This window comes from Notolepis coatsorum (assembly GCF_963971535.1).
Source record: "Notolepis coatsorum genome assembly, chromosome: 10".
NCBI lineage: Eukaryota > Metazoa > Chordata > Actinopteri > Aulopiformes > Paralepididae > Notolepis > Notolepis coatsorum.
Window position 1 is genome coordinate 119,781,763 of NC_140174.1, and position 15,842 is coordinate 119,797,604.

At 44.0% G+C, this 15,842-nt stretch overlaps 1 protein-coding gene across 1 annotated transcript in view; it reads right to left on the reverse strand.

Moving 5' to 3' along the window:
- sncaip (synuclein, alpha interacting protein) overlaps positions 1–15,842 on the reverse strand; it is a gene marked incomplete at its 3' end in the record, with an annotated part of 49,260 nt that overhangs the window by 6,542 nt on the left and 26,876 nt on the right. The window contains exon 9 of the mRNA XM_084323161.1: positions 13,778–13,903. Coding sequence (XP_084179287.1) covers positions 13,778–13,903 — 126 coding nt within the window. The remainder of the gene's footprint in view (positions 1–13,777; positions 13,904–15,842) is intronic.

Genomic DNA, 15,842 nt, shown 5'->3' on the forward strand with positions numbered 1-15,842 from the left:
AAAAGCCTGGTTATCTGCAACTTCGACTCATGCTCGTCTCTCTCTCACCCATCATTGTCCTGCGCTTGAATCCTACCCACTTCTCCTAAACACCTCATTACAACAAGAACAAGACAACATTATTACTTTCATGGCTCTAAACCTAGTCACCTACTAGCTATGAAGATACGATCCAGTGAACAATTTGCTGATATCCCTACCATCAAGGACCAACAGGGAATGGTTATCACAGACCCCAAAAAAATCGAGACTTTTCGTACGTTTTACTCTAACCTGTACGAGTCAGAAGTGATCTTCGATCATAATAAACTGGAGACATTCCTTGATCAAATTGACTTACCTCAACTCTCAAGAGGAAGACGCTAAACGGTTAGATGCACCTATTACACTAGAGGAACTTAGGGAGACTATTTCTGACTTGCAAAGTGGTAAGGCCCCTGGCTGGGACGGCATTCCACCCCGAACTGTACCTCTCATGCTGGGATGTAATTGGACCCCTATTACTTGATATGATTTTACACTCAGTCAAAGAGGGGAACTTCTCCAGGGATGTCAATATGGTACTCTTATCTGTCCTACTTAAGAAAGACAAAGACCCCACTGAATGCGGCAGTTATAGACCCTTAAGCCTCCTTGGAACCGATCTCAAGCTCTACGCCGACTTCAAAAGCATATGACATCTTTAGTTCACCCTGATCAGACAGGCTTCATAAGAGGCCGCCTGATCACGGATAATATTAGACGGTTACTGCATGCGATAGATGCCAGCAAGGATGCCGCGCCTCCTACAGCTGTATTATCCTTAGACACGATGAAAGCCTTTGACAGGTTGGAATGGTCTTATTTATGGACAGTACTTAGAAGGATGGGGTTAGGTGATGGGTTCATTCATATGATCAAAGTACTATATACAGATCCATTGGCCATGATTTTAACAGGTAAATTCTCTGCTCTCCACACTAGGCTTGGGCGGTATAATTTTTTTCACACCATCATACCTTGCTGACATAATACCCCGGTATACGGTATATGATGGTATGACTTTCATTTTCATCAGCGGGGGGGGGGGGGGGGGGGGTGGCAACCCGTGTTACAAAGTAAACAAATCACGGTGCTACTATCGTTAGCTCTCAGAAGGTAGCCAGAAGCCTGCAGCATCTAGTGCTACTATCGTTAGCTCTCAGAATGGTAGCCAGTTAGCCTGCAGCACCGTAGTACTAGTAACGTTAGTATTGTGTATTCAAAAACGCACCGGACTGCGACGTAACGTTTGACCGTTTATTTGCTTGCTCCACCAGTGCACAACAACACACACCAACTCTCGTTACCACAACGCTTTACGGTATTTTCACAGCACTGTCGCAACATTACCGTAAAACGTGAACACCGTTGTGATCCACATACACAACAGTTAGCTCTCAGAATAGCCAGTTAGCCCGCAGCACCAGCAACGGTAAGCGTGTCTCATTTAATTTCCACCACTGAAGCGGGGTTTCCCCTCCTCCTGTGTGTAGACAACCAGCTCTGCGTGTGCTCGCTCCACTAGTGAGGACTGGTCTCGCCCTCTGCTAGCGCGTGTGTGCACTACAACCAACCACTGTCAAAACTCCGTTTCACTGTAATAGAAACTGAAACGCATCTGTGATTTTGACGGTATTGATTTTCAATACCGTCGGGATTTCTAAATACCCTGGTATACCGTAATACAGTCATACCGCCCAAGCCTACTCCACACTTCCCTGTGTCGCGCTCGTCCTCTTAGTCCCGGACTATTTGCTCTATCCCTAGAACCTTTAGCACAGTATATAAGACAATCCCAGTCCATAGCACCGATCTCAATTAAGGGCACACAGAATCATATTAGCTTATATGCAGACGATGTAATCTTGTTCATGCAAAACCCTGCCACCTCCCTACCTCATCTTCTAAAAGTAATAGATGATTTTGGCAATCTATCGGGATTTAAGATAAACTGGCCAAAATCGGCCTTCCTTCCACTCAATGTGACTGCGAAGGCTACCACCCTCCCAGAAAATATACCCATGGTAGAACACTTTAGATGTCTTGGAGTTGAAATATTCCCTACGATTGATTGATTGAATTGAATTGATTGAAAACTTTATTAACAGATTGCAGAATGGGTACAGTATAGTACAGCTCAATACATACAATTGTTAAGGGGATGCAGACCAGAGAAAGACTTTCGTCTTGTTTACATCAGGGTCCCCCATTTTCAATTCATCGTAACATATATGACATACATGACATACAGATAGACAGTACTGCTACATCTATACATTTATGACATACCAGATTTGCAATTACAGTACTGTTTGTGATACAAAAAGAGTCCAGAAAAATGGTATAAATGGTAAAAAGTATATACATTTGACGTAGAAACTGTACACTGGATTGGGTAGGTGGGGGTGGGGGGGGACTGTACATTGGAGGTGGTTGGGTGGGTGGGGGGGGGGGGGGGGTTGGGTAGGAGTGGGGGGGGGGGGGGGGGGGGTTGGGTAGGGGGGGTGGGTGGGGGACACTGTACAACTGTACAAACAAAACTGTACATTGGATTATTGACAAGACCATACTTGGTAATTTACTGTACATTGGAGGGGGTTGTGTTCGGACATTTACAGGGGCCAGTTTCGAGTTGCAGTCTCCCTTAGGTGTTTTTTGAGAGTGTTTTTGAAAGTGGGTAGTGATTCACATTCCTTTACAGCTTTGGGTAGGGCGTTCCACATTGATGTGGCATAATTGCGAAACGTGTTTAGTCCCTTGTTTGAGCCGAATCTGGGTTTAACATGATTTGTGGAGCTCCCTCTGGTGTTGTGATCGTGGTATTCACTGACCTTTGGGAAGTATTTTGTCATGTACATGGGTACCTTGGTCGTGTAGTGTATCTTGTAGACCAGGCCCATTGCAAGTTGCTGTACTCTGTCGTCTACTCTAAGCCATCCTAGGTTGTCAAAGTGGGCAGGGGTGAGGTGGGTTCTAGGAGTAAGGTCAAGCAGTAGTCTGACCAGTTTGTTTTGAGATGTTTGTAATTTTGTTTTTAGCGCCTTTGAGGTGCTTTGGTACCATGAGGTGCAAGCATAGGCGTAGTACCCTTGAATGAGTGCTCCTGCTAGAGTCTTCAGGGTATTCTTGTTTACCAGTGAGGAGATCCGGTACAAGAATCGAGTTCGTTGGTTGACTTTTTTTATTACATTGGATGCCATTTTGTCACAGGAAAGATTTGCCTCTAGGATGGAACCCAGGTAGGTAATATCTTCTTTCCTTGTGACAATATTGTCACCCACTGTAACTGAGAAGCCGTCGGTCTTGCTGAGTTTGTTATTTGAACCGAAGAGAATGGACTCTGTTTTGCCCATGTGTAATGATAGTTTGTTATCAGCGAGCCATATGCAGATTTTGCCTAGTTCTGAGCTGAGGGTTTTTTCAACCTGTAACTTGTTCTTGTCAGAGACCAGCAGGGCTGAGTCGTCCGCAAACAGGAACAAGTTGCAGTCACAAGCTGACGACATGTCATTTGCATAAATTAGGAACAGTAGCGGACCTAGTATGCTTCCTTGTGGAACACCACAGCTTACTGTGAGGGGGGGGGATAGGGTACCGTTTACCTCCACCATCTGCTCTCTCCCCTACGATAAGCCAAACGGTGAAGTATAATTACTCCGGATTGCTAGACAGGATCACAAATGACTTCGGCAGGTGGTCAAAATTAAAAAACTCATTACAGGCCAGAGTGTCAATAGTTAAGATGAATGTTTTGCCCAGAATTAACTTCATCAGCTCGATGTTGCCGTTACCCCCTCCCGTTGGTTACTGGCAAAAACTACACTCCGCTGCATATACATTTATTTGGAACAACAAACGTCCACGATTAAAAAGATCCACTGCACAGAGAAATAAAACCGACAGGGTTTAGCCTTTCCAGACTTCTACTATTACTTTAAAGCGTTCTCTTTAAGACCACTGATCACCTGGTTTTATTCTCAAGCATCGGTATCCTGGAGACCATTAGAGGAGAACATAGTGGCACCACATAGACTGCAGGATATAGTGTACACCAACTTATCAATTAAGCAATGCAACTTGAGATATGGCCTTCTTATTACACATGTGATCCGGATATGGCGTGACACACAGAAAAAGTGTACTAACCACCATAAATGGCACAGGCATTCTCCCCTATTTAATAACAATTTAATCATTATTGCACAACAACCTATCAGATATCCTAGATGGGAAAAGAAAGGCATACACACATTGGGGGATATCTTCGATGAAAAAAGTAGTAGAACGCGCTCACCTCACTAGACTTGACACTGGGTGCTGTAACCTCTAATATCATACATAAAAATAGGGAAACAATGTCCAGGCACGCACTCCAGGTTTTTCCAAATTTATTGGCAGCCTGTAATCATGACGTTTCGGTGTGAACACACCTTCTTCAGAATGGCTTGCATGATGCAAGAGCGAGCAAGAGCAATGTATTGTATTTATTATTTGTATGTCTTTTAATCTACTTTCATTCTGATTTAATTACTGGACTGTCATTATTGTTATTATTATTTCTGTTATTGTCCTGTGATTTATCGTTGATTATTACTGTTATTGTATTGTTTGTCTTGTTTTATGTAAAAAAAGGGAAAATAAAAAAACATTTGGTAAAAAAAAAGAACATGCTGTTTTTCACAAAGAATCTAGTCTAAACAATCCCATTTATTGTATTGAACATGCTGTTTTTTCCACAAATAATCTACATTTACATACATTTAGTCATTTAGCTGACGCTTTTATCCAAAGCGACTTACATGTTCTGTACGACAAGTCATCAGGAAGGGCACAACTCTATCAGCTGAGTAACAATGTTCATCAAAGTGTTGAGTGCTACAGTGTAGGTTAGTTTATTAGGACAAGTGCATGAGAGTAAGGTTAGTTTTTTTTTATTCAGATAATGGTATCTAGTCTAAACAATCACATTTATTGTATTGAACATGTTGTTTTTCACAAAGAATCTAGTCTAAACAATCACATTTATTGTATTGAACATGCCGTTTTTCGGTGGGTGTAGCACTCACAAAATCTTTTATTAATTATTTCCTTTCCTGCCCGACACCACACCCAAGAGTGAAACACCTTTACAAACTGGGCAGAACATTAGGTAGGCAGTGTTCCTGGCTACACCACACCTTTACAAACTGGGCAGAACATTAGGTAGGCAGTGTTCCTGGCTACACCACACCGTTACAGACTGGGCAGTACATTAGGTAGGCAGTGTTCCTGGCTACACCACACCGTTACAGACTGGGCAGTACATTAGGTAGGCAGTGTTCCTGGCTACACCACACCGTTACAGACTGGGCAGTACATTAAGTAGGCAGTGTTCCTGGCTCCAAAAAGCACAGCTAACTGATTCATTAAAGCTAATTAATTGCCTGTGTTCCCCTCATGACATCACCAAGGGCAATCATTCTGAACAGCTTGTTAATCTGAAGACCTCAAAGGCCAAACGGCAAGGCGCATCTATGTAATTTCCCCCAAGATCTCAGCCTAGCTCAGGAAACGCCATTCACACTGACGTTGATGTTGAAAAGGGGTGGAGAATAGTCTGAGAGACTTGACAGTTGTTTGAAAAAGTGTGTCAACATTGTCTATTTATCAACGTTACTATATTATCTACAATCAGGAGGTTGAACCATATATATATATATTTTTGCTTATTTCAAGAAATCTTACTAAGCCAAAATGTGCTTACTGCACTGGTAGATTATGTTACTTGTTTCAAGGACACATTTGCTTAAAACAAGTTTTTATTTCTTATTTATAGTAAGTATTATCAAGTATTAGTAAGTATTAATTAGTAAGTATTATAAAGTATTAGTAAGTATTATCAAGTATTAGTAAGTATTAGTAAGTATTAGCAGGTATTAGTAAGTATTATCAAGTATTAGTAAGTGGGGGCGACTACGTGGTGCAGTGGGCAAGGCGCTCACCACGAATACTGGAGACTGGGCTCGAACAGGTTTGCCTCCCTGTTCGAGCCCAGCGCTCCACATTGCTTTCAGTTTAGCTGGTCGTCCGTACTAATACACATTGGCAGTATTAGGGGGAGGGAAACTGATGGGTGGGGATCGAGCGTTGTGGACAGCGACTCCTACAGGTCGGTTGGTGCGCCTGCGCAGTAGAATCAGGAAGCGACGGGGGCGGGGCCCCTCCAAAGCCCAGACCCCCGACGCTGAAAGATCGAGCCGCGCAGGTGGAAAAATGCGACTGCGAGTATCGGAGTACCGGAGGGGACTCGTGCTATGTATGACTTAGTCCACATTGCAGCCGGCTTGTGGGAGGCAAGAAACAGCGTTCAAAGACAGGGGAGGGTTGAATTGGATGATACGAAAAATTGGGATGGGAGAAAAATAGAAAATGGGAGAAAAAGTGGATAAAAAAAAAGGTATTAGTAAGTATTATCAAGTATTAAGTATTAGTAAGTATTAGTAAGTATTATCAAGTATTAGTAAGTATGATCAAGTATTAGTAAGTATTATAACAGGGTCCTGGCCTGTCAGCCTCTACTTAAACCTGCTCTGGGACTGGGACCACCCGGGTCCTGGCCTGCCAGCCTCTACTTAAACCTGCTCTGGGAACAGAGCTGTTCAGCAGCGGACTTATCACAGGTGCCAGGCCTCTGATTGGCGGTCAGCCTGGCCAACAGGAAGCAGACGGGAGCGATAACATCCGCCCTCCTGAGGCGGAGTGGGGCAACAGAGGAAAGCTGGAACTACTACACCCATTGTTCCAGCGTGGAGGGAGGTGCTGCTTTATACACATGCTGCTCCGAGGGACAGCGTTAGACCCAGTGACACAACTCTGACTCAGCCGCCCACACACCACTCATTAGGGATGGGTACCTTTCACATTTGAATCGATACCGGTACCCAACGGTACCTTTTTTCTGTACTTTAGTCTCTAAAAATGTAATCTACCTACAGTACCTCAGTTGTAAAAAAAAAAATCCAAACTTAATATTTAATAAATAAATAATGTATTATTATTACTTAGCACTTTGAACTGCAACCCCCTGTATGAAAGGTGCTATACAAATAGTTATTATTATTATTTATTTAGAACAACATATATATATATACACAGTCACACACATATCTTTAAATAAATGTTATGTTTTGTAGCTGTGGCCATTATATGGTTTCATAATTTATATGTTATTTGAGTTTGTAAGTCTAGTGTAATATTTGAGAATGTATTTATGTTGCATTTCTTATTTTCTTTCTTATTTCATTTGCTACAATTTATAGTATATTCATTTTGACGTCTGGTCATATATGGTGTCCCGTTAGGCTGCTCTCGCGTTTTACCTTTGGGACTGATTACGGCACCTGCGAGCAAGCGGCAGGGATGGTCGGAGTTGTACAGGTTCTACCACTATCAAGACTGTTGCCAAGAACAGAAGAATGAAAACCACTTTTATGTAGCATGCAGCCAACGAGGTATTTAATGTTTGTTTGTATTTTGCTTTGCTGACGTGTTGTTTTTCATACTGTGTATATTATTGTTTGTGTTGACCTAACGCGACTTATGTTCTCCGTTTTAAGTTTTCACGGTGGATTGGAGGTGGATTGGAGGACCAAGCTTTCAATAAACCCGTAAAAAGAAACCACTTGTGTCTGCTGTGCTTGGAAGGAGTTACATGTTTATTTAAAAAAATATGTTTTACAAATTAACTAAAAAGGTACACATCTATATATTTAAATACAAAATAAATAAAGGTATTGTATTTTACAAAATAACAAGTATAAAACAAGGGTAAACAAACCACTCTAGCAGCAATTAACTATTCTGCTGATCGCTTCTCTGCCTTTTGGCTAAGATCAAGTGTAGTATCTGTTCTTATCAGTTTAATATCTGATACGTCCCCTACCCGGGGACCATATATTAAATAGATTTTTGGAACAGGGAGATGGAATAGGGGCTTGCTCCGTCCACTCCACGCATCAACCGGGTCTTGCAGTATCTCCAGGAACGGTGCACAAAAAAATTAAATAAAAAAACGATTCTGCTGATATTTTTTTTTTAAATACACATCATTATATTTATAACTGATTAAACAAACAATCTAGCAGCAATGAACTACTCTGCTGCTGATTAAGTACTCACTGTAACACACTCACTGTGTCCCCCGCGGTGTGTTTGGTCTTACATAACAGCCTGTGGCTTGTTTACCGACGTCACATCCGCTACTCTTCTGTCCTGACTGCGCCGTAGCCTAGGGAGCTAACGTTATGTCCGACGATTAGCTAACGTTAGCTTAATAACGTTAAATGGGTTACAAATATGTGGAACTATGGAAGGAGTAAGCCGACCGCTAAAAAGAAAACCCACCGCGGCAGTGCGAGCAGATAACAAAAGAAAGTTTCAAGAGGAGTGGAAGTTTGGAGATAGTGGTGTGGCTACAGCCATGTACTTTCTAACAACCTGCCCACTGTACCAAGATATCAGAGACATATACTCCCCATGAATTGCAAACACCCAAAGATAGTTTGAAAACATGTATTGTGCACGTGTCGTTCACATTAACACTTTGAGTGAACGACGAGATTTCTCGTTAGTTCATGCCAACCGTTCAGTGCCAACGAGACGAGAGATCTCGTTTTTGATATATTTTTTTTTTTATTAGCGATTTCCATTCATATTTCATCAATCTAGCCTCACGTTACCACTGGGACTCTGTCTGAGCTCCATTGGGAAAATACCGCCCCCTATCGCGTCTCCGGATGGTACTGCACCCCTTTGGATTGGATTGAATGAAAAACATGAAAAAAAAAATCCTGCTTCCACATTTTACTTGTCAGACAAGTACCCCGAGACGATCAAAGTCATTGCCGAGCCGCAGAACAGCGGAGAATGTGTGTTTACAGTACCCAGCGTTGGATCAATAAACGCGATCGATATTTGGAATGGCGATTAGGAATTGGAATAATCTTTTTGGAGAACATCTGATCTGAGGTAAGGAATATATTTGACCAGTCTTGGGATAATCAGAGCTTTTTTCACCTATATATCAACGTGGGCCCTGTGTGTGTATGTGCGTGTGTGTGTGTGTGTGCTGATCAGGAAATGGATAATAGATTTTTCAGCCCGCTTCTATAGCGTGCATAAGTACACATATACTATCGATAATCTAGCGTTTATTTGAAAACTATTCATAAATAGGCCGAAAAATTACAAAGTTTTTTTGTATTCCAGTATATTCCAGTAAAGGGCGATTATCACAGAATCTTTCATAAAACGAGCGTTTTTCAAAATGGTATAAAACGGAAATGAACCGATTAAAAAACAATCCGTTTCGACAATGTTGACTGCAAACAAGTCATTGATAAGCGACGGCCATATTATACACATAGCCATAATTTAAGATATAGTTTATGCGTTCGCAAATATGAGAGCTCTATCATTGAAGTGGGTGGTGGCACGCAACAGGGTTCCGGGGCACCGGACCCGTGGCACGGAAAGTGTTAACGTGCGGTTTCGTTTTGTGGTAAACAAAACGTGACGTCATTGGATATATATATTTTTTTTGCATTACCGAAAATTGGCACCGTTGGATCTCACGTGAATCGATACACGGTAGCAGGGGCGGGGCTAGGGGGTGGCTACTTGGGCTACTTCAAGGTCTAAAGTAACTAGCTCCACCTTCTCAGAATTTTCCCTTTTTTTTTGTTACATAATGTAAAATTACAGATTCATACCTTCAAAATAAGCCATCAATTGTCAAATTTGAGACGATAGTTTTCAATCAATGTCCTATCAAACATTCTGGTAAAATCCTAACTACTTTTCAGGATAGGACTTGAACTTGATCCAAGTTCATTCAGCTATCTGATGAGAGAACTACACTCCCAGAATTCAATGTGATCATTGTCACTAGAACCATTTCACACCTGGAGCTAAGGCCCAGTCATTCCTTTGTTATTCCAGTGAATGGACCCAGCAGGAGGCCTAGCCTAGCGACAAGCGGCCACTACATATTATCCATACAATACCCAACATATGCACAATTACCATGATTTTACTGTGTTTACAGTATAGTGTATTTTAGAGAGAGAGAGATAGAGAGATAGAGAGATAGAGAGATAGAGAGAGAGAGAGAGAGAGAGAGAGAGAGAGAGAGAGAGAGAAAGAAAGAAAGAAAGAAAGAAAGAAAGAAAGAAAGAAAGAAAGAAAGAAAGAAAGAAAGAAAGAAAGAAAGAAAGAAAGAAAGAAAGAAAGAAAGAAAGAAAGAAAGAAAGAAAGAAAGAAAGAAAGAAAGAAACAACTGTGATGCCACACAGCTCAGCTACGTCTGCTGGAAGACCAGGTGGGTCATCGGCTCTGGTATTTCACTATAAGTGATAGATTTGCAATTGAAAATTCAATATGATGAGAGAGAGAGAGAGAGAGAGAGAGAGAGAGAGAGAGAGAGAGAGAGAGCACTTGTCATTTGAATTGAGAGAGAGAGAGAGAGAGAGAGAGAGAGAGAGAGAGAGAGTGTGTGTGTGTCTTGCTCTCTCTCCCTCTCCCTATATCTCTCTCTGAATATGCACTATTGTATCAGTACCACATGGATGGATTCAGAGAAATATCACATCGTGTGCCGCCATAAGCCTTCGAGGGCTTCTGCATCATCATGCAAAACTGACACACAAGCTAGATAGCATATTATATGACCATGCCTAAAACCTATAGGTACATTTAACTTTAAAATGTACCAAACAAAAGTTATGGGGGGGGGGGGGCATAATTATGATATAAGAGCAACTTTGGTGGACCATGTCATCAACCATGGCCTGACTATGAGGGATGCTGGGCAGAGAGTCTAATCTAAGCTGCTTCACAGTGGCATCATAATAAGAACATTCCAACTGGAAAACAGGTATGTATTCACCTCTCTACTTTTTTTTATTACATTGGATTCCATTTTGTCACAGGAAAGATTTGCCTCTAGGATGAAACCTAGGTATGTAATTTCATCTTTCCTTGTGACAATATTGTCACCCACTGTACAAGAAGACTGTACAAGAAATTCCTTCTGTAATGGACTGATTTTCTTTCTTGTGTACTCTGCCATACAGTAGTTAATGTTAAATAAAGCCCATTTGAATTGAGAGAGAGAGCGAGAGTGTGTGTGTGTGTGTATGTAAGCTTTTTTTGTGTGCGTGTGTGTGTGTGTGTGTGTGTACATGTCCACGGATGTGCGCTTGCCATAGTGATTGATGACACTTCACAGGCATGTCTTTAGTATAGGTTAGAAAGCAACCTGGGTTCTCAGACAGACAGACAGACAGACAGACAGACAGACAGACAGACAGACAGACAGACAGACAGACAGACAGACAGACAGACAGACAGACAGACAGACAGACAGAGAGACAGAGAGAGAGAGAGAGAGAGAGAGAGAGAGGGAGAGAGAGAGGGAGAGAGAGAGAGAAAGCTCCCGTCTGGTAGAGATTTGGGCTCTACTGAGCCTACCTTTCTAGTTGAAACGTTGCAATTTTTACATCATGCGTAAGCTGTCAACTAGCGAGATGCGTTGTTACAGAGCTGGTTACAGAGCTGGTCCACACTGCTATTATGAAATGACCCGAAATGTATGTAAGCTTGTCAACTAAAGCGGTCCGTGTTTAGACAGCGCGGGTGAGCAAACTCGTCACACAGCAGCCAGTGGCTGATGTAGTTCACGTAGCCCGCTTGAATGAACTGCGAGAGATCATTCATACCTCGTATACACAGACGCACTCTGCCATACAGTAGTTAATGTTAAATAAAGCCCATTTGAATTGAGAGAGAGAGAGAGCGAGAGTGTGTGTGTGTGTGTATGTAAGCTTTTTTTTTTCTTTATCTGAGAGAATGTCCGCGAATGTCCTCAGACTCCTCACGCAGGAGAAACGACTGCAAAAAGTCGAGTCCCGTGGATATTATTGCAAGAGATAATTCATACATATTATGAAAAGCCAATCTGTTGTTTAGAATTTGGATGGGGGGGTAGGCTCTGATACCAGTCTCACGCCTCTGCGGGGGTGTAACACCTATTCACAGCGCACACGCCGCTATTGTGTGCGTGCGCGCGTCCATGTATGTGCGTTTCGTGACGCGATGTAGTCCTCCTCGCAAACAGAGATAATTACAATCATACCATCTAGCAAGAATTAAACATATTTACAAGTCGTATTACGTTTAGCAAGTAAGGAGACGTATACATTACATGTCAAAGCACTAGAAATGGTCATTTTTCTATTTTTATCGATTTCTGAAAATATGTACCTTTTGAGCATTTAGAAGACATTCTAATTCTTTTGTTCTCCGCCCACGGGTGCAATAAGCCCCGTTGACTCCTAAGGGTAAAGCCCTGAATGTTTACTGAAAAGCACCGAATCTATTAAAAATAAAAAAATAAAAAAAATATTATAAATAATTTTTTTTTTTTTTTGACAATTAATCATTGTTACATGAAAATATGTTTGCACCAGATTTAGCAGAAGCTCATTTCTATCTGTAGTCTATCCAGCTGCTAACTGTATTTGAGTGAGTTAAGTCTTGGTGTTATGGTAGACTCAGACCTAAGCTTTAAATCACAATCAACAAGTTGACAAAAACATAATTCTTCCACCTTAGAAACATAGCTAAAGTACGGCCATTTATAAATCAAAAGGATGCTGAAAACCAGATCCATGCCTTTATCTCAAGCCGACTCGACTACTGTAATGCACTCCTTACCGGCCTCCCGAAAAATACGATGATAACTATTTTATTGCAATGCACTATTGCATTATTTTATTCTATTTTACTAATTCTAATTTACTATTCTATTTTATCGAGTTAACCCTAGATCTTATCTTAGATCCTAATATGAAAAACGATGTGATTTAATGTTCTGTCTTACCTTGACTTTGTCTATTTTACTGCTATCTATTTTATGCTTTATGTCTGCACTTTATGCATTGCTCTTGATCTGCCAATGTTGTGCTCATTTTATGCCTGTCTTTTTGTACTGCTGTGAAGCACTTTGAGCTGCAATTCTTGTATGAAAGGTGCTATACAAACAGTTATTATTATTATTATTATTATTATTATTATTATTATTATTATTATTATTATTATTATTATTATTATTATTATAAATTATTATAGTTTGCTTCATTAATTAAAGGGTGTGAATTTAAGTGTTCTCTAGTGCCTTTTGTCCGCTTTAAGGTGGTGGTATAAGTTAAAGGTTGTGGTGTCGAAGTAAAAAAAATCCGTGCCCGCTCATGCGGGCACCTATCTGGGCTAAGCCCCGGATCTCCTACAATCCTAAATCCGCCCTGCACGGTAGTACCGACGTGTTTCAGTAGGTACCCTTAAAAGTACCGAATTCGGTACCCATCCCTACCACTCATCCATCCATCCATCCATCCATCCATCCATCCATCATCCATCCACTCATCCCTTTCAGCATCTAGCCACAGGTGAGCCCCCCCACCTCCCTGTATGCAGGTGAGGTGTCCGCACTGAGCAGCTACATGCCCCGCCGTGTTCCCCTGCTCCCCCCTCCCCATCCTCCCCCCCGCCTCCCTCCCTACCTACCTGAGGTGTCCGCACTGAGCTGCCCCCCCCTCCCTCCCTACCTACCTGAGGTGTCCGCACTGAGCTGCCCCCCCCCCCTCCCTACCTGTATACAGGTGAGGTGTCCGCACTGAGCAGCTACATGCCCCTCCCCCCTCCCTCCCTGTATATATACCTGTATGCAGGTGAGGTGTCCGCACTGAGCAGCTACATGCACCGCTGTGTTCCCCTGCTGCTCCACCTCGTCCAGAGAAATGGCCTGCTCCTGCATGAACTGTAGCAGCCACAGCAACACCTTCTCCTGGGGGGGGGGGGGGGGGGAGGGGAGGGGGGGGGAGAGAGAGAGGGGGGGGAGAGAGGGAGGAGGGGGGAGAGGGGGGAAAGAGAGAGGGGGGAGGGAGAGAGAGAGGGGGGGAGAGAGAGAGAGGAGAGGGAGAGGGGGGAGAGAGAGAGGGGGGGAGAGAGAGAGAGGGGGGGAGGGGAGAGAGACCAAGAGGGAGGGAGAGAGAGAGAGAGAGAGAGAGAGAGAGAGAGAGAGAGAGAGAGAGAGGTTGAAGGTGGTTAATCATCCATGCTGAGCAGAACGAAAGGTTATCCTATAACCTAGTTATATGAATACTGGCTGAGCGTCTCGCTCTCGCCATTATGAGAGGACTCTTATCTCCTAGCACTTAATGTGCTCACGAAAAAAACAAATGCACTCGCATGCACGTGACCAGGTCACGCCCCTGCGTCCCTCTATATGACGCCGGACATGGTCACACTCCACCTTCCTCAGAATGATTTCCATACACAGAAAAACCATCCAAGGGACCTCAGGGCGCTAAGAGCGAGACGCTCAGCCAGTATTCATTATATTATCATACTGGCAATCGCGTCTCGCTCTCGCCATTATGAGATATGGGGCAGAGCAGACGCGTGGCCCAACAAGTGTACCCCCTGAGGGCCCGTAAGCCCCAGCCAGGGAGGAGGGGAGTCCCGTCCACCCGCCCGTCCTAACGAAGGGGGGGGGGGGGGGCAGTCAACTACACCAAAGTGCAAAAAAGGGGGAACCAGGCACCCCTGAAAACGCACAGGCGGGACCACGTGTGACACAGCACCCCGTGGCACACACCCACACACCCCTGCTAGCCCACCAAATGGTGGGACGCAGGAGAGGTTCCAGACCTCAGAACCGCCTGGGAGACAGAACCCCCAGTCATGTCCACGAGGTAAAACTTAACGAAAGGGACCCGGGGAGGACCAGGAGGCCGCAGCACAGATGTCCTCCACCGAGGCCCCCCCTAACAGGGCAGCACCCCGAGGGGGGACCTGTCCAGCCAACGTGTAGCAAGTCAAGTCAAGTCAGTTTTATTTGTATAGCACATTTCCAGGCAGCGGCAGCTGACACCAAAGTGCTTCACAAGCAAGTTGATAAAAACAAAAGTGTGAGGCAAGGTATAAGATTAAAAAAAAAAAAAAAAAAGGGCAAAGGGCAACGCCCTCGCACAACCAATGTGACAGGTGCTGCTTGGACAGCACCTCACCCGCGCGAGGGCCACCGTAACAAACAAACAGTTGAACGGAAGCCCTGAGAGCCAGAGTCCGACAGAGGTAAAACCCCCAGTGCACGGACAGGACACGACAGGTGAAGGCCCGCCTCCACTCGAAAAGAGCTCTGGATATTCTCTGGCACGAAGACTGGATTAGGCCTCAGAGTCGCACCGCTATCAGCCAAATAGACAGGCACTCAGGCCGCACAGAGAGAGCACACAGCTCACCCACGCGCTTAGCGGAGGTGATGGCCAACAATAATGCGGTCTTAAAGACAGCTGATCCAATGGCGCCTGCTCAAGAGGCTCAAACGGGGCCTCCGACAACCAGCCCAGGACCAGTTGGAGTTGGACAGAGACGTTCCACAGGCTTGAGACGCAGAGCGCCAAGCAGTAAATGTTTCACGAGAGGGTGGCTGAACAACGTTCTGCCCCCACACTCGACCATACGCCACTCCCCAGCGTAAGCCGCGGTAGTGGACGGAGGGCGCACGTTCCAGATAGCGTTAACCACAGAAGAGTCAAGACGCATCCCCACCAGATTCACACTTTCAGCAGCCAAGCCTAGAGGCTGCCCCAGAACAGGAGGCAGAACAGAGTTCCGCGTGCCTGAGAGAGGGCCCGCGGTGACCACGGAACAGGAATCAGGGCCGGGGACCACACAGCTGAGCTCTGGCCCGGCGCGACCAGGATCAAGTCCCGCGCTCC